Here is a 26,401-nt window from a genome sequence, read left to right on the forward strand (position 1 = left end):
TCGTTTCCGGGGGAGAGGAGAAGGCCAGGGCACGCGGGAGCAATTTCCCGACGGACCTGGGAGCTCCGGACCAGTGAGCGGCGACGGCGGCGCGGCGGCAGCGACAGAAAGCGCAGCTGCTCTGTAGTCCACGCCCCCTTCTCGCTCTGGTGACAGCCTCTGCGGAAAGTCGTGTTTGTGATTTCTGGAGAGCACCGAGAGGGACGACGGGGATCCTGCCGGGTCTTCCGGCCCAGGTGACAAAGAAACGGTTTCCTGGTGAACCTGTCCCTCACCCCAAGCAGCCCGCACCCCCAGCGCCTGAAGATGCTGAGATCTATGTGGAATTTTTTGAAACGTCACAAAAAGAAATGCATTTTCCTGGGCACAGTCCTTGGAGGTGGGTGACAGCGAGCGTGCTTGGAAAGGGGCACTGGGAGAAAGAGGTGGGAGAGAGGTGGCTTTCTTCCAAAACAGGGAGAAGCCAGGATATGTAGAGGCTGTGGATGAGGAGCAGCGTGGCAAACCTCCAGGGTTCTTTCCATCTCCCCAGTTTCTACGTCCTTTGCCCTGTCACTGCCCCTCACTCTGCTTCTCTCTCCACCCCCTACCCCCCACGGAACATGGAGAACCTACCACAATTAAGTTTTTTTTTTTTTTTTTCCAGGCATTCTTTCTAATTTGTTGCTTTCTTGTGATAGCCTTCATTTCTTTTTGGCACTCTCAGTACTTTGGCTTTCACCCTTTATTGGAGTTTCATAACATTCTAAGGGAGTTATCTGAAGTCTGTACTTTGGGTGGTGTTTAAAGATAACTTGACTTTAAAAAAAAATAGCACGTTGTACTGAAGGAAGATATGTACTAGATAAAGAAAAGCAAATCAATATTTTAGCTCTGGTTCTGCCATTTTAGATAAAATTATGCAGCAACAAAATGCTTAGGATTAGGATGTTGTGCAATCTTCTCAGGATTGTGAAGGTTGGGATCAGTGCACATCTAGGTAACACAACTGAAATCACTGGCTGAAAGGAGATTTAGAAACAGATTTTACTTAAAAATCTTGAGACCCTTTTCCATCATATGACATTCATGTCATAGCATTCAGGAATTTGAAAGAGAAAATAAAAAGCCTTTTGAATTATACAAAAAGGAAATTTAGGAACTTTAAGAGAATGTTTTTGAACTTGAGGGTTTGAGAATTTTTGTATCACCAACTACATGTTTAGGTTACATAAGTACTTAAAGATCAAGGACAGAAGTTTCCCAAAGAACTTGGTTGCTCTTGTCTTACTTTTTGTTTGTATTCTATTATGCCCAAACAATTTGAAATTAATAATACCATTATATCAGTAATTCAGATATGATGATTCTTTGTGGTTTGAGATAGGGTTTTCGATTAGGCAAGGATTATGTTTTGCATGTCTCAGGTCTAGCACAAATTTATAATAAGCATATACAAACTTTGATCACCATTAAGACATCCTTTATAAATAAAAAGTATCTTCTGATATCTTCAGCCTCTTCTGATACTTTAAACATCTTAAAGTATGTTTAAGCTACACTGAAACTACAGAGACCATTCTATTTATAAAAGCTAAAGATATATTTGTAATGGAATATATGTCAGTACAATATTTTTGCTGCTTCTGAAGGAAGGCAAATTTTCCCTTTAGCAGTTTCAGAAGGAATAGCATACCCCTTCGGGCTTATAGAACAACCTAATGGTAGATCAGAAATAATCACAGGGGAAACAAAGACTGTTCTTAAAAGATAGTTATAGAAGCCAGGAATGGTGGTGCATGTCTGTAATCCCAGCAGTTTGGCATTCTGGGGCAGAAGAATCACAATCTCAAAGCCAACCTCAGTAATTTAGTGAGGCCCTAAGCACTTAGTGAGACCCAGTCTCAAAATAAAAAAATAAATAAATAAAAAGAGGGATGGGAGGTTATAAAGTGTTTAAGCACCTCTGAGTTCAATCCTGGGATAACAAAAAAGATAGTTATAGGGTTTTAAAATCTATGGAGAGCTTTATAATTACAGATTAAAATATCAGACTAAGAGGAGTTGTTTTAACAAGTTCAGAATAATAGAACTGATGTTCTGTTTCTGTTGTCGTACAGCAAAGAAAGTCAGTCTGAAAAAAAGAAAAGAGATGACCGCAGCTAGAATTTGTTTGTTTGAGCCTCATATTTTTTCTTTTTCAAGGGAAAGTCCAATAGCATGTTAAATTTCAATTAATTTAAGAAATATTTATCAAGTGCCTGCAGTACCAAAGGTAATATGATAGGAGATACAGATTTACAGATTTAAATAGTAATAGCTAGTATTTATTGGGTACCAATTGTATATTGAACACTATACTATGTTCTTTCTATTCAGTATGGATGGCAATAGGGTAGTTATTGTCATCCCATTCAGAAATGTAGGAACCAGAGCTCAGAGAATTTAAAAAGCTTGCCTAGGGTCTCAGAGTTAGTAACAGGGAACTTGGTTAGTTTGTTAGATCCCAATGCTCATTCTCTTTCCACACAGTACCACTCAGTCTTCATGGACTTTATGGTCTAATAGGAAGGAAAACCATGCATAAAAATACTAAAATTACAAATCCATGAAGGGTGAGAAAACACTGTACAAATCAACCTAGCAGACAGCATATGTAGTTGTAAAAATCAGGAAGGACTTCATGAAAGAAGTGACACATTATTTTTTTTATTTTTTTAGTTGTAGATGGACAAAATGCCTTTCTTTCTTTCTTTCTTTCTTTCTCTCTCTCTCTCTCTCTCTCTCTCTCTCTCTCTCTCTCTCTCTTTCTTTCTATGTGGTGCTGAGAATTGAACCCAGTGCCTCACACGTATAAGGCAAGCATTCTTGTCACTGATAGACAGTACCAGCCCCCAAGTGGCACATTTTGACAAGCTTGAAAGCTGAGTAAGGTATCTACATGCACTCTCAAAGAAGTCTGACCATTTACTGGTGGAAAAAAACTCAAATCAAATTTTGAGTTGCAAGGCTGCTTATGTGGGAATTTCTATTTCCCTGAATTTTGGATGGGTAATTACTTCAGACGAATTTGTACAATTTGACCAGTGTGGAAAGACTATAAAGTAGTAGTTCTCAAACTTTTTGATCTGAGTTCTCCTTTAAATAATTCTTAAAAATTAAGGAGCCTAAAGAGCTTTCTAAATGTTATACCTACTATTTATAATATTTGAAATTAAAACCAAGAAATTTTAAAATTTTTTATTAATTCATTTAAAATAATAAACCATTGCATGTTAACATTAACAACACTTACTAGAAAAATGGCATTGTTTAAATTTTGCAAGTCTCTATAATGATTGGCTTAACTGAAGAGAACTAGATTCTCATATCTTTTTCTGCATTCAATCAGTTGTGATACCATACATCATGTAGCTCTTAGGATCTTCTTCTGTACACTCATGAAAGATTGATAATGTAAATTGCAAATAACATTTTAATACTATTGCAAAAATAGTTATGACCCTACAGATCCCCTGAAAGAGTCTCAAAGCGCCCAGGGGTGCCCAAGCCATGAAGAATCAATGCACTAGAGAAGGTATTGCAGAACAGAAAGCAACCAGATTCATATATATTGGCTTGCTGATTTTTAGAAAATCACAGAACATTGACTAATGGTTTATGTCTTAAACTTTGTCATTTCTGGACTCTTCAGATTTTTATTCATTCATTCATTCAACAAGCATTTTAATGACAATAAATGCCTACTCTCATTACAGGGTTCATTATTCATTATTTTTTATTGGACTCTGGGAAAACAAAGAAATAATATACAATTCTTGATTTTGAGGAAATCATGATACAATCTGGAAAGCATAAATAGAAATAAAAGTAGCACAATGATAGTATTATGGTACTATGGAAGCAGAGGAGAGAGAAGCATGAATTTGTCTGGCAAACTTCACAGAAGTTCCACTTAAGTTCTAAGCTAGCAAAGGAGTCAAGGGCACAGAAGAAAAAGGAAGTATACAAGAGATTCAGAAACACTGATTTTTGACAAGTCAAAGTATATTTCACTATAGCTAAGCAGTGAGGAGTGGTAAAAGGTTGATTTGGAGAAGTCACTAGGTCATAAATAAAACTAGATTAAAGGCCTTCCTTACTACCCTATTCTAAATAATGTGGATAATATCCTATGTATGGGTGCTTCTAAGACTTTATTATGGAAAAAAAATTACTTAAGGGGATAATAAAAATAAAGACTCCACTTCTACAGTTCAAGAATTCCTTAATTCATTCAGCAAATATTTATAGAGTTCCCAGTGTGCACACCAGTAAGAGTTTAACAAAAGAAAAAAACTAAGAAGCTATTTATGACTCAGTTCAAGAGCACTAATTCATGTTCTAAACATGTAATGGTAAAGAAAATAAAATTATTTCTGAAATAGAATTAGAGTAGAAGAATTTGGGGATCTGTTAGATTGGGAACAATATTAATATATTACTTTTCAAACTGTTATTGAAATGTTTAACCTGGCAAAATAGTTGCATTTTAGGAATTTTTATCCTGAAAGAGAAGACTAAAAGATGATTTTAAAACACTGAAAGATATTTTGCTTTACCAGAAATGTTCTGAAAGGGAAACTTACATTTTACATTTATTTTTGAGGTGTTTAATCAATGTTTCCATTATTCGTAAGTCAAATTATAGCTACAGAAGAAACATTAAAGCTCATATAATCCCAATATGTCATTTTATGAAGAAGTTAGATTCAGAGAGAGAAAGGGACTGCTTTAAAGTCACGTAACTAGTTGGCACCAGAACCATCAAGATGTCCTATCTTCTAGGCCCAAATTCAAGCTGCTATTCAAGTATATACAGAGGCCAGAGCTCCATGTTTTATGTAATGAGTTTTCTTTCCTCATTCTTATTTTACAAGGGAGACAAATATGACAAAATTTATGAATATGGTTATGAGAGCCAGGGTAAACTAGACCTTGTAAAGGAACTTTAGTGCTAACTAAACAAAAATAATGAATTTAGGATTTTAGCCTATTTTTCCATGTATTAGTTTATGAGAGCTGTCAAGGCAAAATACCACAAACTAAGCAGCTTAAGTGACAAAAAATTATTCTTTTAACAGTTTTGAAGATTAGGAGTCCAAGATAAAGGTGTTGGCAGAGTTTGTTCCTTCTATGTGCTATAAAGGATCTGTACCAGGCCTCTCTCCTTAGCTTGTAGGTTGCCATCTTTTCTGAGTTTCACATTGTCCAAATCTGTGTCCAAATTTTGGACATCCACATGTCCAAATCTGTGTCCAAGTTTTTTCTTCTTAAAAGGATACCAGTCATGTTGGTTTACAACCTACCTTAATGTCTTCATTTTATAATTGAGATATAAAGATATATCTCAATTCTTTACAGAGATAATTGATTATAAAGACCGGATCTCCAAAAAAGGTCATATTCTAAGATACTGGACTCCAACATATCAATTTGTTGGGGAAAGAGAATTAACACAATTTAGCCCATAACAATTTATTTTCTTTTTTTAGCTGTAGCTAGACATTTATAAAATATAGTGATTCCTAATTTTTTGTCAGATTTCTTGAGAATCTGATGAAATATGTGTAGCTTCTCCCCAGGAAAACATACATAACAATTAAATTTACCATTATTCCAGAAAAAATCCTACCTCTGCAAAGGATGTCATTTCAGTGTTTCATTTTACAATATAACTTGAACCATTTTGCACATTACTTTTAGTAGCCTGTTATGAGAATAAGATAACAAGCATTTCATGCAGAACTAATTGTATCAGAGTTGCTTGTCAAGGTATTACTTTGTGAAATATAAGTCAGTTTGTTCATTCTGTTGGTATTGTGACACTATCAGTTTATTTAGGATTGCTTACAAGAAAGGTAGCTATGAAGCTCCTTAGGTGAACTTGTATTTGTTCCTTAAGCATGATTGCAATACATTTATATGTATATATATAAATGTAGCAACAACAATCATACTATATTTCTAATTATCATAGCACATAGTCTTACTGAACTATTTTAAAGAATATATTACATCTTATCAGCTCATCTATAACATCTGCATTCGTTGTAGAATACAGATTTACTTTGCAGTTCCTACAGGGCTGTCTCCTCCTCACTTGTGACAAACATACAAACCCAGTTATTTAGGTCATGCATAATTCTTAAATTCATTTTAGTAGATATTGTAGGCCACAGACAATTGGAGGTAAATGAGGATTAGTTACTCTCATACAGCCTCTCTGTCTGGTTACAATGAAGCCAAGTTCTTACACATATAAAAAAAGTATTAGCAAACAAAGATGAAAAAGCAACACAACCTATTCTATAAGCTCATTGAATTCTATACTTCTTTAGTGCTATGACAAAACATGTTCAAAAGATTTACTTGAAACAAATACAACAAATTCTAGCTATAGAAGCCAGCTGGTCATCTAGTTAACTCATTTGACACATGTTCACTAAGAAGAATCCTCTGAATGCTCACGATCCCAGGCTAAGTCATTCCTAAGGTGGTAGGACTTGCTAGATTCGTGTATTCACATTCATATGAATATTACTAAAATGCTTTAGATGGTCCAGTATCTTGAACACCACTAATTTAATCTATTAAAATCCAATTCTGATAAGCAGTGTACTAATTAACAAATTATCTGTTTCTGATCATAGATAAAAGTTAACTGAAGCACTTAAGCTTCAGAATGTGTCTTTTGATCATATACTAACTAAACACTGGTGTGTTCACATTCTCTACTGGGACAACTAACCACCTTGGGTATAGACCAGTGTATACACATTTATATTATACTGTCTATGCTGAAATGTGTTTAATTGCAGAACACATGATACCACCTATGTTTTTATACTGTAAACATATTTCCCTTTTATATTTAAGTTACTGGGTTTTAGATGGTTCAAGCTTCATTCTCTCCTTTTCAGAGATTTTTCAAACACATTTTTAAAACGCATGTGTTATTTTTTACCTACCTTTCTTTCACTCTTCCTTTTTAAAAATTTATCTTAAAAATTTTTATAAATATTATATGTTCTTTGAAGAAAATCTGGAAAATGGAAAGCAAATGGAGGGAAAAAAAATCACTTGTTATCCCATCAGTCAGCAATGATCACTTTATTATAGGCTAGAAATTAAAACTCATCTCTTTCTGTGAGAAATGAAAAAAATAAAAGTTCTGAGATATTATTTTATCATCTAACATCATAAAACATGGATATTTCCTTGAGTCATTAACTATTCAGCAATGTGGTTTTTAATAGCTGCATGAAATTCTATTGTGTGGATAGGCCATGATTTATTTAAATAATACCCTATTACTGGACATTTACAGTGTCTCCAGTTAACTATTAAAGTCATTGCCAGACTTTCTAGATTTAATTTTTTTCTTTTTCTTATGTGCCCATCATTTCCTCTGTCATTGACCATTAAACATTAATCTCTTTCTCCTTATCTTTAGTTTAGTTGTATACCAGTTTTTAATATAGGGTTTTCTAGAAGTTATAATTTTTAGGTTTTCCATAATATAAACCTTATAATTGGATAAAGCAAGTTAAAAATAGTGTTTGGGATTTTTAATACTCTAATTGCATACTAACTTATTTTTAGGAGTATATATCCTGGGGAAATATGGACAGAAGAAAATAAGAGAAATACAAGAAAGGGAGGCAGCAGAATACATTGCCCAAGCACGAAGACAGTATCATTTTGAAAGTAACCAGAGGACTTGCAATATGACAGGTAAGGCAGAGATAAATACTTATATGTGTATGAATTTTCTTGTTGATTTGTAGTATTTTGCATTTTTCCAAAGCCAAATTTAGAGGAAAAGACCAAGACTGATAAATCTAGCAAGTATTTGCATTAACTGAAATATATCATTTCCATATGAATTTTTAAATGAATACTTGTTCATTCATTTTTTATATTCATCCAGCAAATACTTGCAGTATCCAGCATTGGGGAAGCAGAAAGTGAACAATATTTTTAAGATTCCTGACCTTTGGGGTTTATATTCTAGTGAGAAGAAAAGATGATAAACAACAGATAAATGACTTTCAGCAGTGATGACTGCTATAAGGAGAATAAAGCTGTGTGAGGAGTGACGATGTCCCTTAAGAGAGGATGATCATCAGTCAGGTCTCTTTGAGGAGGTGACATCTGAGGAGAAACCACTCAGTACAATGGAGCATGCCATACAAAGTGCCCGGGGTGAGAACAAGTTTGGGACAATCAAGAAATAGCAAAAAGGTCATGTAGCTAGAAAATAATGAACAATGGATAAGTGGTAGGAAACAAGGCTACAAAGGTTGGCCTTATCTACAGGGCCTAATAGGTCATAGTAAAGAGTCCTAAGTTTGTTAAATTTAGAGCAGGCAATTATAGACCTGTAATTCTTTCATAGTCGTATACATTCACTCAGCATTAAGTAATGGTAATAATTTAACCCCTGGAGCTAGAAACTGATTGAATGTCATAATAAAACCAATTGCCAATATTTGAAGAGTTCTCAAATCTGTGTCAAACTTGTTCATCTTTTTCATTGTTTAAAGCTTAATATTTTACCTAAAAAGCTGTTTCTTTCAAGAACAATTAATTTGGAAAGACTTTGTAAAGCTAAGTGTTCCTTTTTAAATTGTAAACGTAGAACATTTTTTCCAGAGCTAAAAGGACTTTATTGTTAGTTCACTTGCCTTGTTTTATAAATAAAGAGGCTAAGATCAAGAAGTGAGAGATAGTCTGAAAGTTACTGCTTAAGTATGCGTTTTAATATTTGAAGTAGTAATATACAGAAAAATACTTCTATTCAATAGGGCAGAGAGTGACCAGAAATATTGTATACAATGATTACTCTGATATGGCATAGTGAGTAAGAGCATAGGCCCTAGGGTGAGGCAGATCTGGTCTAGTTTCCAGTTTGACTTGTTTTATTTATGTGTCTTTGGGCCAACCTAAATCTTATTTCTCTTCTCTACAGAGTACACATCATAAAAGCCACTTCAGAAATGTTTTGTAAGAGTGTGTTGAAATAATGCTTCTAAAGTACTTGGCACATAATAAATACTCTATAACTTTTTAAACATAGTTCTTTAAATTTCAGCATTAAATGTAGTGGTGCTACCAAGAACATTTTGATGAATTTTTAGAGTATAGGAATGATTCATTTTAGGTGATTACTCAGATTTTCAGAAAATACAAAAAGGCAGCTTCTAGGGTCTCAAGATATATCTCAGTTTGACATAGATCCTTATGTCAGTTTGGTTGCTCCAGGATGCAGATGGGTTAGATGTGTGAGAAATTTCCTGGAGGGGAGGAACAGGGGAGAAGGCAAGGAAAACCTTTATATCACAATTCTGGTCTGACATTTATGAAAGGAAAAGAGAAGGAAGAAAAATTAGGTTAGGAGAGCCTGAGACTATAGCAAATTCTAGGAGAGCCTGGCCAGGCCAGTGGAGTTCCCTAGTAGAGGAGTCCCCACCTGAGCACTCTCATTGGCAAGGATCAGTGCAATCACAGCCATGGATCTAGAGGGTGGCAGATAGAGTTGTTAATTGACTATGATGCTCCCAACAGAAGATGGAGGTGATACATGTCCATGACCATCACACCCTCAGATGAAGAAATAGCTGACTATGGATAATTTTTAAAATAACATATGGTGATTACTAATAGGCAAAATACAGGTTCACTTAAAAAGTTGACAGACGCTTTATAATATATACTGATACTAGTATGTTCAAATTTCTATCCTTTTATTTAGAAATCTGTAGTGAATATACTAGAAAATTTTTAATACTTTTGGGTAAACATACTATTTTTTGTTTTGTTTTTTTTTTTTGCCCAAGAAGTTGATCCCATCTTGAAAGATAATATCTAATGGATTGTTTCTGTGCTTTCCGTTTTCACTTTTCTTCTTCATGATTTTACTGAAGATCTAAGAGGGAAGCTTATTGAATTTCTTCATGTATGCATAGCTGACACCACAAATGAGATTTCAGTATACAAAATAGGATGCTCAAGTCCTATATTAAATGGCATAGTACTTGCAATAACCTACACAAATCCTCCTCTATACTTGAAATCATTTCTATATTACTTATAATACCTAATACAATGTAAAGTTGTTATACTCTATTGTTTAGGGAATAATGATAAGAAAAAGAATCTGTACTTATTCAGTATAGACAAAATTTTTGTTTCCTGATTCTGGGAATCAAACCCAGGCAGGGCTTTGTGCATGCCAAGCTAGTGTTTTACCAGCGAGCTATACTCAAAGCCCCAGACCCAGTTTTTTCAAATATTTTTGGTCTGAAGTTGGTTGAATCTGCAGGTGTAGAACCCACTGATATAGAGAGCCAACTGTATTGTGTTTGGACTGGACATCTATACCAAATACACTAAGAAACAAGCTAGCTTTTGTATTGGTTCTAAGCTGCTACTTTGATAATGGTCTAAATAACTTAGGAGATTTCAAGTGCAGCTTGAAGAAATATGCTGAAACTAAGAGTGCAGTATTGAAATAAATGTTGCATGGATTAAAACCTAAATTTTCTATAGAAAAAAAACTTGGATTTTATATTGACAATTTTACCTAGTTGAGAAATAAAAATCATATACTAAAATTTTCCCTTCTAGAATGTGGTACTTATGATTTCTTGGATTTTTTTTCATGATTTATTTAGTGTTAGAAATTCATTTAAATTTAAATGTGTGTGTGGCTCTAGCATTTCTTAAACAATGTTTAAGAAATAACTTTCAAGACATGAAGTAATTGCAAGGTTTTGTCCGTGGAATACTGAATTATTTTGTCTTCATGTTATTCTTGGGAGTGGTAGACATAGAGTAGCCACTGACAAAACCAAAACTAAAAGTCAGCAGTACTTAATTCCTATTTGCCATGCTATAGTACTTAATGTTTTAAAGTATTTGATAAACCTTTTTATAACATTATATATAAAATATGTAGAAAAAGTATATCTAATATAAAAATGTCTTAATCATTTTCATTATATCATAAATAAGCATTTATTATAAAAAAATTTGGAGAGTACAGAAAACAAGGAAAAAAAAACAGAATTATTCATAATCCATAGCCTGTAGACCACCATTGTTACACCTGAGGGTAATTCTTTTCATTCATTCTTCTGCATGTACTTGTTTACATTGCTGTGATCATATCATAGCATATGTATAATTTTGTTGTAAAAAATCAGAAAATGCATGATTTATTAGCACAAATTAGTTTTATATCACTAATAATATTAATTGGAATTCTCTAGACTTGACTTCCTTCCACCTCTTACTAGCTGCTTTTCATATAGCCTGAAATAACATATTTCTCAGTGATTACAGTCATATCAATTGTGATCTTCTTTTTCTGTTTGGATTACAGTGCTGTCCATGCTTCCAACACTGAGAGAGGCCTTAATGCAGCAACTCAATTCTGAGAGCCTTACAGCTCTACTAAAAAACAGGTAAATGCCAGTTCTAGCATGTTTTGTTCATGGACTACAATTGATAGAATGAACAAAAATACTTTCCCAAAGTCTTTGTTTTCTTACTTTTCTTTCTAACGAAGACTTATATAGACTCAGAAAAAAAAAATCAAGTGACTGTATCACTGAATCCATATTTTATTTTGTTCATTCATTTCTGCTAAATCTGATTAAAGTATAGTACCACTGGCATTATGCAAATAATTTAGAGCACCAGTATGTTATGCATTATTTTATATAAATAGATTTTATATAATGTTGACATTTTTCAGAAATTTAATTATTGAGTTTTTAAGGAACACATTCCTGAACCAGATGTTGTGAAGCAGACAAAACTTACGTTAAACATTGTGTTTCTTATATTGTTTACAGTGTAATAAGTGAAGCATGTTATCATACATTTTAATAACTAAAGCACCTGAATTTACATTATAAATTATTAACAAAATGAAGTACAAATATAACACTTGCATATGATAATTCCATTTTACAAAGCACTTTCATATGTATGACTTTACATATGGCATATAGTATACCCGGGGTATTGTAAGTTAGTATAATTTTTTAATACATTTTTTTGTAGTGGTAGATGAACCGAATGCCTTTATTTTATCTGTTTATTTTTATGTGGTGCTAAGGACTGAACCCAGTGCCTCATGCACACTAGGAAAGTGCTCTGCCACTGAGCCCCAGCCCCAGCCCTCAGTTAGTATAATTTTAGGTTAGTTTGTGAAGACTTCCAGAAGGAAATGGCTCCTTCTTTTAATGAGGAAGATTAGGTATGGGGATGATTTCACTAAGTAAATGTTATGTGCTTATGTATGTGTGTGTGCGTAATGCTGTGGACCAAACCCAGAGCCCTACACATGGCTAAGTATCTACTCTGTCACTAACCTATATCTCCAACACTAAATAAATTTTTAATCACTGTGGCCTTACTGAAATATTTATTTGCCTTGTAATCACCCTTCAAATAGTTGGAGGGAAAAAAGTGCTATTTCTAGAGTCTCTCTATGCCAGCTCCAGTGCTAGATACCTTCCATGCATACATGCTCCTATTTAATTTTCAAAGTATTCCTGTGAGATAGACATTATCATCTCCATTTTGCACATAAGAATTTAGTGCTCAGGTAGGTGAAATAAGAAGTTGGAAAAATTCTTTGAAATATTTTTATATGCAGAGAATACCTCCTAAAATAGCAATGGATTTTTGTACTTTGATATTTTTTTAAAATCTGATTAAAGTATACTACTACTGGCAAGAGATTTTTCCTCCATAAATTTCATCATTCTTAGAGGTAGACTGACTTTAACCCCTGCTTATAGATGTAAGGTTTGGTTTACAAATTATTTGTATAATTATATACAAAAAGCATATGAGTTGATTGCCGTTAGTCAAATAAATACCTAATTACCACCTATACATTAGTATAGTATAGAAAAGAAATAGAGTTCAGTTGCCTTAAGTTTGAGTCATACTGAGGCAAAACAGATGAAGTAAATGAATAATGCTAACATAATAACAAGCTTTTAATAAAGTAATAAACACAGTGGCATTCTTTCTTCTTGGTTAATCTGTATCCTGAAAGGCCCTAGGTCCCATATGTTTTGGGGGATTCAAGATCATTAAGATAGGGTAGAGCCTGTATGTGGTGACCGTGCTTAAGGCCCTAGATTCAATCCCTAGCGCACACACACACACATAAAGATAATTAAGACATTCTTACGGTTTAGATATGACATATCCTCCAAAAGTTCATGTGGAGGACAGTGCAAAAATTTTCAGAGGTTAAATGATTAGATTATGAGAGATGTGACCTAATTGGTGGATTAATTCACCGATACAGATAAGTGGTTGGTAACTGTAGGCATGGTGTAATTAAAGGAAGTAGGTTATTGGGGGTAAGCCTTTATGATTTATATTTTGTCCTTCGTGAGTGGAGCTCACTCTTTGCTTCCTGGTTGCTACTTCCTGAACTACTTTGCTCTGTCAGCCTTCTGCTCTGATGTTCTGCCTTACCTCAGGCTCAACTATGGACTGAAACCTCTGAAACTACGTGCCAAAATATACTTTTCCTCCTCTAAGTTGTTATTTTCATGTCTTTTGGCCACAGTGATGCAAAAATTGACTAAAACAGAAGTTAGAACTGAGAAATAGGGTCTTCACTGTGACTACTTTACCATGTGGTTCAGAAGCCTTAGGATGGTTTGCAGCACAAGGAATTTTGAAAAGTTTAGAGATGCAAACTGGAAAATCTTTAGAATGTGATAAGTGGAGTTTATGACTAGCACTGCAGACAGTAAAGAGTGGGTTTATGAGATTTCAGAAGAAAGAAGAAGACTATTGGAAATTGGACTAGATGCCATTAGTTGTCTGTTCTAGCAAAGCAGTTGTCTACATTTTGCTCTTGTCCTGAGCCTTCCAGTGACTCTGAATTTAAAGATGATGAACTAATTAATCTAGCAGAGGAAAATTCAAGGCAACACAGCATTTAAGAAATAGCATGGATATTTTTGGCACTTCTATCTAAGTTTACTATGATAATTATGAGCAGAAAGCAAAGCAGAAAGATTTTTTAAAACTTGCAGTTTGTCTAGAAAATTGTGTGTAAAACTGAAACTAAGGGAGGCATGATTGTTAAAGACATTACAGCCACTGCACAGAGGCAAGTACTTTCCACAGATTCAATAGGAAAGATGGCTTCAGGACATGTCAAGAATTGGCAAGACCATACCCATCTCAGGCTCAATGGTGTAAAAGTAAAGAATTCTTTTGAGAAGAGATCATGGGTGCACTGCTTGCACAGAGGAGCCCAGGAAATTTTGTTTTGTTTTGTTTTGCTTTGCTTACCATTCCTAGCTACCCAGGCACTCAGAGGCTGCTATATCCATGGTCCAGGAGGGTTGGCTACTACTCAAGATGGTTGCAGACCTTGGTCTCGACCATGTGGTGCTGGCTTTGCAGAAATGCAGGATGCTGGCATTAGGGGGTCATGGAGGCTTCCACCATCCAAAGCCAAAGGAAGGAGTAAACAAAATTATCATAATACAAGAGTTATTAGTGTCATGGTAGAAAATGTGAGAAGAATATATGGGCATATAGAAAAGAAAAGGATTAATTTTGATGATAGTCCTGGACAGCTTTAAAGAAAAGAATCTGACAAAGGTTTAATATCTAGAATACGTAACTTAAGAAACTAACATAAAAAACTCAATTAACAAATGGGGAAATTAACTAAATAGACACTTCAGAAAAGAAGAAATACAAATGACCAACAAATGTGTGAAAAAATGTTAAACATCATTAGCAATTAGGGAAATATAGATCAAACTACGCTGAGATTTCTCACTCCAGTCAGAATGGCAATTATCAAGATCATGAACAATAATAAATGCTGGAGAGAATGTGGAGAAAAAAGGAACATTTTTACACTGTTGGCATAATTTAAATTAGTAAATTACTGGATTTTAAATTAGTACAACCACTATGGAAATCGTTATGGAGATTCCTCAAAAGACTAGTCATAGAATCACAATATGACCCAGCTATACCACTCCTCAGTATTTATCCTAAAGAATTAAGGTTATCATACTTTAGTGATATATGAATACCCATGTTTAAAAAGCACAATTCAAATTCACAATTGCCAAACCATAGAACCAGCCTAGGTGATTGATTGCAACAGATGAATGGATAATGAAAATGTGGTATATATGCACAATGGAGTTTTATTCAGCCATAAAGAAAAATGAAATCAAATTTCACAATTGGCAGGAAAATGGATGGGACTTGAGACCATTACATTAGACAAAATAAGCCAAACTCAGAATGTCAAGGGTCATATGTAGAAGCTAGAGAGGCAAAAGGAAAAGAAAGGTTGGTGAGGGAGGTCTCATAAAAATCAAAGGAAATCATTAAAGTGTAAGAAAGGGAGGAGGGGAGGGAAAAGGAAAATGCTGGTGAATGATATTGGGCAAACTATATAGTTATATTGTGTGCATGTACAAATATATAACAACAGATCAGACCATTTTGTAGAACTATAATGCACCAATAAACAATGTGAGAAAAAAAGATGTGATTCCCCTTTTCCTACTCAATACATAGGAGAATTTCTTTAAATTCCAGATTTTGAGATGAGTCACTGTTCTTCTCCCTCATCATTCCTTCTTTAAATATCTAAATGTTATTGTTTTTCTTTCTTTACTTTTGACTTGAAATTTCTATTTTGCAATTTAGGGGTAAAAGGTCCATTTGAAAAACATTTGCCTAAAAAGAGGCTTGAGCCATTACAAAGTATGATTACACGAGGCCCCAATCTTATGATTGCTTTTATATTAGTATTCAGTCAACTCTGATCTCATATAAACTTATAAAGCAAGTTAATTTTTTCTTTAAACTAATTTGATAATGACTAATCAGAAATAAGTAAATGACCTTATAGCCTTATTTTGTCTGTTTCATAATAGCAAATATACATGTATCACTTTTTAATATTTAGCATTCTTATTGAAGATTGACAATGCCAATAAAGTTCTGAAGCCAAAGAATCTTAGAAACTCATCACAAGAAAGAGACTACTTTGTACGGATTCGTTTAATTTTTAAGCATATATTTTAGCGACACTAATGAACCTGGATGTATTTAACTTGGAGTAGATTTCCATCAGATGAAGCATTTGAAAGGAATCTTTGCTAGAAAATATTTTCCCTGTCCTTCTACATATATTTAGAAGAGAATATATATATATATATATATATACACACACACACACACACACATATGTATGTATATAAAATAATGAATATATAGAGAGAAAGGGGGGAGATACATAAATACATATATACATATATACAGATGTATGTATCTAGCTCCCTCCCCAATTTCTCTCTCCCTCTATATATATATATATATATATACACACACACACACACACACACACACATGCGTGCACGCATGCACACACACACAATTTAGTACACCTTAATATAATTTAATATTCAAGACTTTGGTGGAATCCCATATGTGTGTGCATATATATATATATATATATATATATATATATATATGCACACACACACACACATACATACATACACACACACACACACATAACATACATACTTAACTGCTGAGGATCAACCCAAAGCCTCAAATATTCTAGGCAAGCATTATCACTAAGCTATGTCCACAGTCCTAAGGACAGTATTTTTATATCTCCTTTTAAAGCCTAATTTTGATGACTATCAACACAAAGGAATGTCCTAGGTGACTGTTACTCTGTCCTCTCCATCCAAAATCACCCCAAATAACATACAGTTTCAGCAAATACAATTTCAATTCAAATAACCTAATTTTTCCTTCCACAAACTGCTGCTGCTAAGCACTTCCTACATTTAAGGATCATTATTTTCTTATTTCACATTTGGAAGTTTTTCTGAGGTGATAAAAGATATGATTTCCTTATATTAAACTATCTCACCCTCAAATTGTGGCCCAGTCATCAATTTAATTTGAATAGTTTGCCTAGCATGAATGAAGCCCTGGGCTTAAATCCTAGCAGTGAAAAAAGGAGAATCTTATCACTGAAAAAAAGGAGAAGGAAGGGAGGGGGAGGAGGAGGAAGGGAAAAATGGCATTCCACTAGGAGTCTTAAATGTTAAATTATATTAAGGCTATGGTGGTATTTTATAGGATCTACTCCAGATCTCTACTGAACCTGTGTCATCTAGTAAGAGATGACTAAAGCTTTAGAGTCTGTTCATTGGTAAAGAAAGATGAGAGCTAATAATATCCCACAATTGTAATGTTAATTCAATTTTTATTGAAATACAAATTTGTGTCTAAATATAATAATAAGGATTTTCAAGCTTGTATTTTTATATATTTATGGTTAAACTAATTTTCTGGTAATCTATTGTATTTTACACAAATATTGGTCTCTGACAAATTGGATATAACAAAGGAAAAAAAAATACTAGTTGGTAGTATAACCAAAAAGACAGAAACTATTGCCAAGTGACTTTACCACAGAAATTTGATTATATATCCTTCTTGGTGCATATATTCATTCGACACACAGTATCTTAAAAAAAAAAAACACGTTTAAACCCTTTTTAGTATTGCTATTTTAAGTCTGCTGTGCTTGTGTTGAGGGATGAAGCAAATTAGCAATTATGTTGGTTTCATTGATTTTTCAGTAAATGCAGATGTAAGATCAATGAACTTAAGTTAAAAACCCTGTGGTCCTGATTTTGAATTGGAAATAAAAGTATGACTGTATGATGTATTTTCTCTCTTCAAGTACATGTACATGTAAGTAGATAGACACATATTTGTCAATGTATTAGTTAGCTTTCTGTTGCTATAACAAAATACCTGAGACAATAAACTTACAAAAAGAAAAGTTTATTTTGGCATATGGATTTGGTAGTTCCAGTCCAAGAGCAGGCAGACCCATTGCTGTAGGCACCTGGTGGGAGTGTCATGGCAATGCCAGGAAGTATGTGGTGGGGCAAACTGTTTACTTCATAGCCAGGAAGCAAAAAGAATAACACTGGATGGGTTAGGGTCTCAAAATCCCCTTTGAGGACATAACCCCTACCCCCCCCCCCCATGAATAACCTTACAACCTTTCACTAGGCCCCACCTCCTAAAGATTCTACCACCTCCCAGTAGTGCTATTCTGGGTACCAAGCCTTTAATTCATGGACTTCTGAAGGACTAAACACCAACCAGCTTAGTCCATTGTAAAGGTTAGAAATAATGACCTACCTAGTAACAACAAATGTCCTTAATCAAAGATGTGGTCTCTAGCTACCATTTTCCATGACAAGGAACCAGGATTTTAAGAGATACAGATAATTTCATGTCTGAAGCAAAAATTGCATAGGATGAAATCAGAACAGTTTTTCTCATCAGAAACCAAGGAAGCTCTTAAAGATTAATGGGGTCACTTCAAAAAGATCCAGGAGTCTACCTAAATAACCCATTAGTGGTCAGAGATGGGAAATTTGAACATCATTAGAGATAATAACTATAGTGCATTAGATATCAAATATATGTGCAAATTTGTGTGTTTATATGATATTTGAAACAAAAATCCCACCAGTTACCTTTGAAGGATTACAAGATATACTTTCTTGTTTGTAAAATGGTAAATAAGGGAAAGAAATAAACATCCTTTCCTGATTGTCCTTCATGGTTTTATAGTACATGTATGCATATGCTTAGGAAGAAGAAAAAGAATGAATGAATATATGCCAGTGAAAATGATTGTTATCATTGGTTCCTGGAATTATAATTGGTTTTTATTATATTTTGTGAGCTTTGTCTTTTTCAGTTATCTCTATTATTTTTAATTTAAAAAATTGAATTCAAAGTTTTCTATTAGCTTATCTGGATTATTATTTTTATATATTTCCTGATTTTTTTTTCCTTTAGGCCTTCAAACAAGCTAGAAATATGGGAGGATCTGAAGATAATAAGTAAGCCTATATATTCTGAGAGGCAACACATCCTTAAGCTATTTATAAGGGGAAATTTTTGTACTGCACTATATGAATAACTCTACCAGCCTCATAAAGTTATTGTCAAGATTAAATAAAATAATACTCATAAAACAAATAGATCCATATCTGTTCATAAGAAGTACTTAGTGGATTTTAGTGATGGTGGTATTATTATTGTTCTAATTATAATGTGAAAACTCCTAAACTACATATGCCTATATTAAGTACTAGTGTGTTTAACATTATATTTTAAAGGGAGCTTTTACTCTAATCCAGTTAGGAACTTTACTTTGATATTGTATGCAAACCTTCATTGGTAAAAACAGAAAGAAAGAGCTTCCCTGGGTCCTATATATCTACCTATGTCTCAAAACTTCATATTAACAATTATTCCCATATTTTTTGATCCATTCAACTAATCCTTAGCAATTGAATGATATTTAAGCCTTGCCTGTTTTTAAAGAAACCTTTCTAGTATCCTGTATTTCCTTTCAACTATTGCTTACTTTCCTTCTGACCAAAGATTTCTACATCCTCTTTCTTCACTTTCACTCACTCTTTGACACACTATCACCTGACTTCCTCCCCTGTGTCTACCCAGGCAGATTTTGTAGATATCACTAGTAAGGCTGTGTTGCTAAATCCACTGGGACATCTTTCACCTGCTAGATCTCCCAGCAGCAGTCTATACTTCTGCTCTCTCCTCTGTCATGAACATTCTGTGACATATGCTGCTGAGGTGTTTTCCTTTTCTTTTCCTTCTTCTACTCCTTTACTGGGCTTTTCCTACTTTGCCTGCCCTTGAAGGCCATAGTTCTTCCATGCCTAGCCACCTTCTCTTAGCTCTCTGGCTCCCTGGAAAACTCTTGAGTTTAGAGGCTGCTACTTTTAGTGCAATCTGTTCTTGTTTTCCTTTCTAAGTTTATATTGTATAGCTCTTTTATACAATAAATTTTCATTGGTTATTATTTAAATTAGGAGTTTAACCTATATTACTTCTAAACAAGTTGTAAGGAGGTGGATTGAATATGAACTATTTAAATTGATATATTTTTATACTTGATACAGTTACAAATACATTTTTAAATTCATGTTATGAAAAAAATAGTGTTAGAGATGATTCAGGATTTTACACATTTGTTGATATCTTAATAACAATACCAAAGGATTTCTTTTCTCTCTGAAGGTTTCACAAGAAGTATCGTGGCTGTATATAGTACTTGCATGCTGGTTGTTCTTTTGAGAGTCCAGTTAAACATAATTGGTGGATATATTTACTTGGATAATGCGGCTGTTGGCAAAAATGGCACAGTAAGTTTAATAGACTTAAATACATATTGCCCTTTCTTTTAGGAAGTTCAAAGTTTAGTTGGATATTATGTATTCTGATAACAGTTTCTATGAAAAATAACTTTGTATTAAATGAGATTATAAACTTTTGGCATGGTGATTATTTTTCATCTTTTGAAAACAGACATTTTGGTATGTTAAAAAATATTTTCCCTGACATTCTAGATCCTGAAAATCTCAACTCAGATTGTACTGAAAATATTACTTACTAATAAAAATTTAGATAATTTAACCTTATTTTTGTTTTGTACAGACAGTTCTTGCTCCCCCAGATGTCCAACAGCAATATTTATCAAGTATTCAACACCTCCTTGGAGATGGTAAGATTCTGACTTGTGACCTGTATATTAATTTCAGGTCACTTACTTGTATTTATTATTGAGGAATTCTTAATGTGAGCAAGATTTTTTTAATTTTGTTTTTCCTTTAATAGGCCTGACAGAATTGATCACTGTCATTAAACAAGCTGTGCAGAATATTTTAGGAAGGTAAGGCATTTTTTGACTTTTCAGACTCCCTGATTCTGACAAATAAAAGAAAAATTAAAATTGTTCTATTGAAGCAGGTAACTTGATGAATGGTGATATGTGAAACACTGTGTAACCAGATACCAGCCCTGAGTATTGCATTGTAGAACCCTTTTTCTTCATCAGTATCAACCTGTTGATACGCAGGGGAAATATTTAACATTCATGTTTATTTATTTCTTTGCAAATCAGAAATATTTTGGTCATGAAATAAAAGAAAAATCCTCCTTTAAAATCTGCCTAAAGCTTTTATCTCCCACTAACACTAATAAAATCTATAATTACAATAGGAATTTTCTTATTAATCTGCAGCAAGATTTTTTTCTTGGCTTTGTAGTAATGATCCTTAACTGGTGGCTGATTTATTAATCCATTCTAATCCGTTCAGCAGTTTCAGGTTTGACCAGATGAAACAGATAGTAGCCTGTAAAGAAAAAAAAAATGTGTATGTGATGTGTTTTGTAGTTTAAATTTAACTCAATTCTCTTTTCTTTGTTTCTAGTGTTTCTCTTAAACATTCTTTGTCCCTTTTGGACTTGGAGCAAAAAATAAAAGAAATCAGAACTCTTGTTGAACAAGATAAATCTTCTTCTTGGATTAATAAAGATGGATCCAAATCTTTATTATGCCATTATATGATGCCAGATGAAGAAACTCCATTAGCAGTTCAGGTGCTTAATTCATAACCATTTAACCAAACCAGCTATTCTGTATCTTCTAAATTTGTTACTGTCTCTTGAAATGTAAATGATTGAAAGATATAGTTCAATAATTTAAATACAACTTGATTAATTTAGAAAACAAACTGTAAATACAGCTATTTTTAGTCAGAATCACATATAATTTTAGATATTCAGCAAATTTTTGAGTAATATTTATGTGACAGACACTGCAATATATGCTGCAGATATAAGGTAGACATGTTCATTTCACTTGAGGAATTGAGAAGACAAATTCAGTTAGTGTGGCTAGACCTATTTCTGTAAGATGAACTAGCAGAACCTAGAACAAGATCATGTGAGGACAAGATCATGCAAAGCTTTGTATGCCAAGGTAAACAGATTAAACTTCAGTTTGCAGACAAAGAAATTTAAATTTTAATGAAGTTAAGTTCTACATTCAAATTTGCTTTTAAAATAACTAAAGGCAGCCAGGCTTGGTATTGTATACCTATAATCTCAGCTGCTACGGAGGCTGAGGCAGGAGGATGGCAAATTCAATGCCAGTTTCAGCAACTTACTAGGACCTTATCTTAAAATAAAAACTATAAAGGGCTAGAGATGTAGCTCAGTGATAGAGCACTCCTGGGTTCAATACCCAGTAGTGAAAAAAAAAATAATAATGGTAGTGTGAAATGACCTGAAGGACGTTGTAGTTATCCAGTTGAGAAACAAAGCCTAATCTAACAAATTATCAACTATAGTGTTATTACACACTGTTGTGTCCTAAGCAATTGTTGTATAAAAATCATTCATTGAGTAGGAACAATAAAAGTGCCAAAGATTGTAGATTATGTGGTTCATTTTTAAATTAGTGGCTTTTTATGCATAAACTAGATTAAGCCAATTCTTTGCGATTGGAAGAATAATAACTCTAACCAACTAAAGCCTCTATGCCATAATTCAGCATGAAGGTACCATAGACTAGAATACTATAATTTAATTGCCTGCCAGTTTGCCTTCCCTTAGAGACCCCAAAGATGACCTCTTTGAGTGCTAAGCAACATTCATGAGCAATTTTTTTTAAAAAAGTCGCAATCTACCATTTAAGGGAGACCTGTGACTTGAAATAGAGAGGCTAAACTGAGTAAGGAGGACAAGTGGTACAGAATTAATGGAAAACTTATTTACAGAATGGTCTCAAGGAGACATAGTAAGAGAATTATAAAAGCTTTCTGGACTAGAAAACAATTTCCAAATTTTAAAATTCAATAGTGGAACTAAAAAGAAAATGATCTAGAGGAACAGGTGAAGAGCAGAATGATGGACTAAATCCTACTGAATTGAAAGAAAACCTGAAACTTCAGATTGAAAAACCACACGGAGCCTCAGGATAGAATGATGAAAAAGACACATTTCCTGATAAAATTTTTTAATGGTGAAAGAGGAAAAAAAAACACCCAAATCTCTGGAATCTGAAAACCTATTTTTCATTGTCTATATATGCAAGAAATTCACCCAAGAAGGGCCAAATTAACAAGGATTTTATAAAGTATACTTTGACTCATGTTTTAAATACTACCCACTTACCTGTGTACATTAACTATTGTAGGTGTATTTGAGTTTGGTGAATTTTTTTTTTATCATTGATGTAACAAAGACTTTTAGACTTCTTGAACTCCTGAGTCCTTGAATGTGATTAGTTTCTTCATGAAACCAAGGTGATATATGAAATTCTGAAGTATGGCATTTTAATTTTATAGGCCTGTGGACTTTCTTCCAGAGATATTACTACTATTAAACTTCTCAATGAAACTAGAGACATGTTAGAAAGGTATGTAGACTGCATGTAACAGGGAAAATGGGTTTGTATTTTGGATGTGTGTAAGACCATTTATTTAATTTTTCCTGAACACCATATTCAACATAATTTTGTGTTAAAATTAAACTTTGAATCATTTTCCTGCCTTCAGGTAGGATTTCCTACCTAACTGGAGGGATTTTTTTTTTTTTTTAAGATACTCACCTTGGCCACCCACTCCCTTGGACTATAGATCCTTATGATATATTGATTGAGAGGTTAAAAGGTATATTCTGAAAATGCTTTCCAGGGTAATCTTGGTATACCCCAGCAATATAGAAATTCATTTCTTCCCTAAATTTAGTATTATATTTGAATCACTTAAAAGTCAAAGTATTAAAAATGAAAAAGCACCAGAGTGTGCATTAGAAGACCATGTGACCTAGATTCAAAATTGGCTCCTTTACTTATTAGCTGTTCAACCTCAGTTTTGTGTTTCAAGCATTTTTAAAAATTATTTATTTATTCTAATTTGTTATACATGATGGCAGAATGCAATTCATTTCATATTACACATATAGAGCACAATTTTTCAAGTTACTGATTGTACACAAAGTATTTTCACACCATTCGTGTCTTTATCCATTTACTTGCAAATGCCATAATTTTATTCTCTTTTAATGCTGAGTAATGTTCCATTGTATATATATGCCAAAGTTTCCCTATACATTCATCTGCTGAAGGGCATCTAGGTTGGCTCCATAATTTAGCTATTGTGAATTGTGCTGCTATAAACATTGATATGTTTGCATCCCTGTAGTATGCTGTTTCTAAGACCTTTGGGTATAAACCGAGGAGTGGGGTAGCTGGGTCAAATGGCAATTCCATTCCAAGTTTTCCAAGGAATCTTCATACTGCTTTCCAAATTGGCTTCACTAATTTGCAGTCCCACCAGCAATGTATGAGTGTGCCTTTTTCTCCACATCCTCACCAACAACACCTATTGTTGTTTGTATTCTTAATAGTTGCCATTCTGACTGGAGTGAGATGAAATCTTAGGGTAGTTTTGCTTTGCCTTTCTCTAATTGCTAAAGAGATGTTGAATATTTTTTCATATGTTTGTTGATTGATTGTATATACTCTGGTGAGAAGTGTCTGTTCAGTTCCTTGTCCCATTTATTGATTGGGTTATTTGGTTTTTTTTGGTGTTAAGGTTTTTGAGTGCTTTCTGTATCCTAGAGATTAGTGCTCTATCCGATATGCTTGTGGTAAAGATTTGTTCCCAGTTAGTAGGCTCTGTATTCCCTTCACTGATTGTTCTTTTGCTGAGAAGAAGCTTTTTAGTTTGAATCCATCCCGTTTATTGATTCTTGGTTTTAATTCTTGTGCTACAGGAGTCTTATTAAGAAAGTTGGGGCCTATTTTTTCTTCCATTAGGCACAAAGTCTCTGATTTAATTCCTAGGTCCTTGATCCACTTTGAGTTGAGTTTTGTGCATGGTGAGAGACAGAGGTTTAATTTCATCTTATTACATGTAGATTTCTAGTTTTCCCAGCACCATTTGTTGAAGAGGCTATCTTTTTTCCAATGTACGTTTTTGGCATCTTTGTCTAATATAAGATAACTATAGTTATGAGGGTTAGACTCTTTGTCCTCTATTCTATACCATTTGTCTACAGGTCTATTTTGGTTTCAAGCATTTTTTTAACCACAGGTTCTAGTAGACTTAAACTCCATGAGATAAGAAAATTGGGTCTTTTTGCTCATCAATGTATACTGTACTTTTAGAACAGTGCCTTGCATGTAATAGATACTCAATAAGTATTTACTTAACAGACCTAAAGTGATAGGAGAGGGAGAAATTGGTGTAGGAAATTAGAGTACTTTTAAGAACAAAGAACCTCAAATAGAAAAAAAAAATGGGATTCAATACACTTTAAAAGGTTGCTAATCACCATGATTTGATCATTACAAACATTGTATACATTATTGAATTACATCACATCCATAAATATGTACAAATATGTGTCAGTAAAAATTTTTTTCTAAGGGATTGATTTTAGGAGTCAGTGAGAGATAGCTAAGGATAGGAACAGAGGCATGTAAGTTGGTAGATGTGGTAGGACAAATATGTGGAAGTTCTCATTGCTTATTCTGTGGAGTAGGAAGCAAGGTTATTTCTTTAAAAAAAGCTATTCTCATTTCTTTTATTGCCCAAATGAATACAATCTAATCAGAAGAAAAATAAAAATTAATATTTTCGAGGACTTGTGCTCCAAACACTGTACTATACTCCTTTACCTTTCCTAAATCATTTAATGCATTCCGCTGTCATATATAAATTAAATAAATAAATAAATAATTTTTAAAAAATATGGGAATTATGGAAAAAATGCAGGTAGGTTCAGTTTTCATTTCTTGAATTTTCGTCCCCTTAATCATTTTTTTCTTCTTTTAATCCTATCATATTCCCTTTGAGGGCAAAATTAAGTTTACTACCTGACCAAGCAGTTCCACTCCTATATATCTATTGAAGAGAATTTGAAACATATGTGCACACAAAAACTTAAGAAATTTCATAATAGAATTATTTTAAATGGATAAAAAGTGGAAACAATCTAGGTGCCCATCAACTGATGAATGAATAAATAGAATGTGATATATTTATGCAATGGAATTCTACTTAGCAACAAAAAGGAACAAACTATTGATACATGGCACAACATAGATGAACCCTAAAAACATCATGCTGGCCAGGTGTGACATGACCATGCACACCGGTATAACCGTAATCTCAGCAACTCAGGAGGCTGAGGAAAGGGGACTTCAAATTCCACACTAGCTTCAACAACTTACCAAAACTCTTATTTTCAAAATAAAAAATTAAAAGGGCTAGAGCTGTAGCTTCATAGTAAAATACCCTGGGGTTTGAGACCCACTACTGCAAAAAATAAAAAATAAGAAACCATCATGCTAAGTGAGAGAAGACAGACACAAAAGACCACAATTTCCTAAGACTCTGTTTCCATGAAATGTCCAGAA

The 26,401-nt window shown here is 33.7% G+C and overlaps 2 protein-coding genes across 3 annotated transcripts in view; one reads left to right on the plus strand and one right to left on the minus strand.

The window, feature by feature from the left end:
* Positions 1-89: 89 nt before the first annotated feature.
* The window catches only part of Pex3 (peroxisomal biogenesis factor 3), a 36,942-nt gene continuing 10,630 nt past the window's right edge, over positions 90-26,401 (plus strand). For both annotated transcript variants that reach the window (XR_001505267.2, XM_015501932.2), the window contains exons 1-9: positions 90-379; positions 7,624-7,755; positions 11,408-11,489; positions 18,955-18,998; positions 20,209-20,333; positions 20,626-20,692; positions 20,806-20,860; positions 21,402-21,570; positions 23,322-23,392. Coding sequence is in view for 1 of the 2 variants with exons in the window: in XM_015501932.2 (XP_015357418.1) it covers positions 307-379; positions 7,624-7,755; positions 11,408-11,489; positions 18,955-18,998; positions 20,209-20,333; positions 20,626-20,692; positions 20,806-20,860; positions 21,402-21,570; positions 23,322-23,392 (818 nt within the window). In the remaining variant the exon portion in view is untranslated. The remainder of the gene's footprint in view (positions 380-7,623; positions 7,756-11,407; positions 11,490-18,954; positions 18,999-20,208; positions 20,334-20,625; positions 20,693-20,805; positions 20,861-21,401; positions 21,571-23,321; positions 23,393-26,401) is intronic.
* Positions 21,231-26,401, minus strand: part of Fuca2 (alpha-L-fucosidase 2) — a 37,336-nt gene continuing 32,165 nt past the window's right edge. Inside the window, exon 7 of the mRNA XM_048799263.1 lies at positions 21,231-21,323. Within this exon, the coding sequence (XP_048655220.1) occupies positions 21,246-21,323 (78 nt within the window). The 3' untranslated portion in view covers positions 21,231-21,245. The remainder of the gene's footprint in view (positions 21,324-26,401) is intronic.

The sequence above is a fragment of the Marmota marmota genome, unplaced genomic scaffold, assembly GCF_001458135.2.
Source record: "Marmota marmota marmota unplaced genomic scaffold, marMar, whole genome shotgun sequence".
Classification (NCBI taxonomy): domain Eukaryota; kingdom Metazoa; phylum Chordata; class Mammalia; order Rodentia; family Sciuridae; genus Marmota; species Marmota marmota.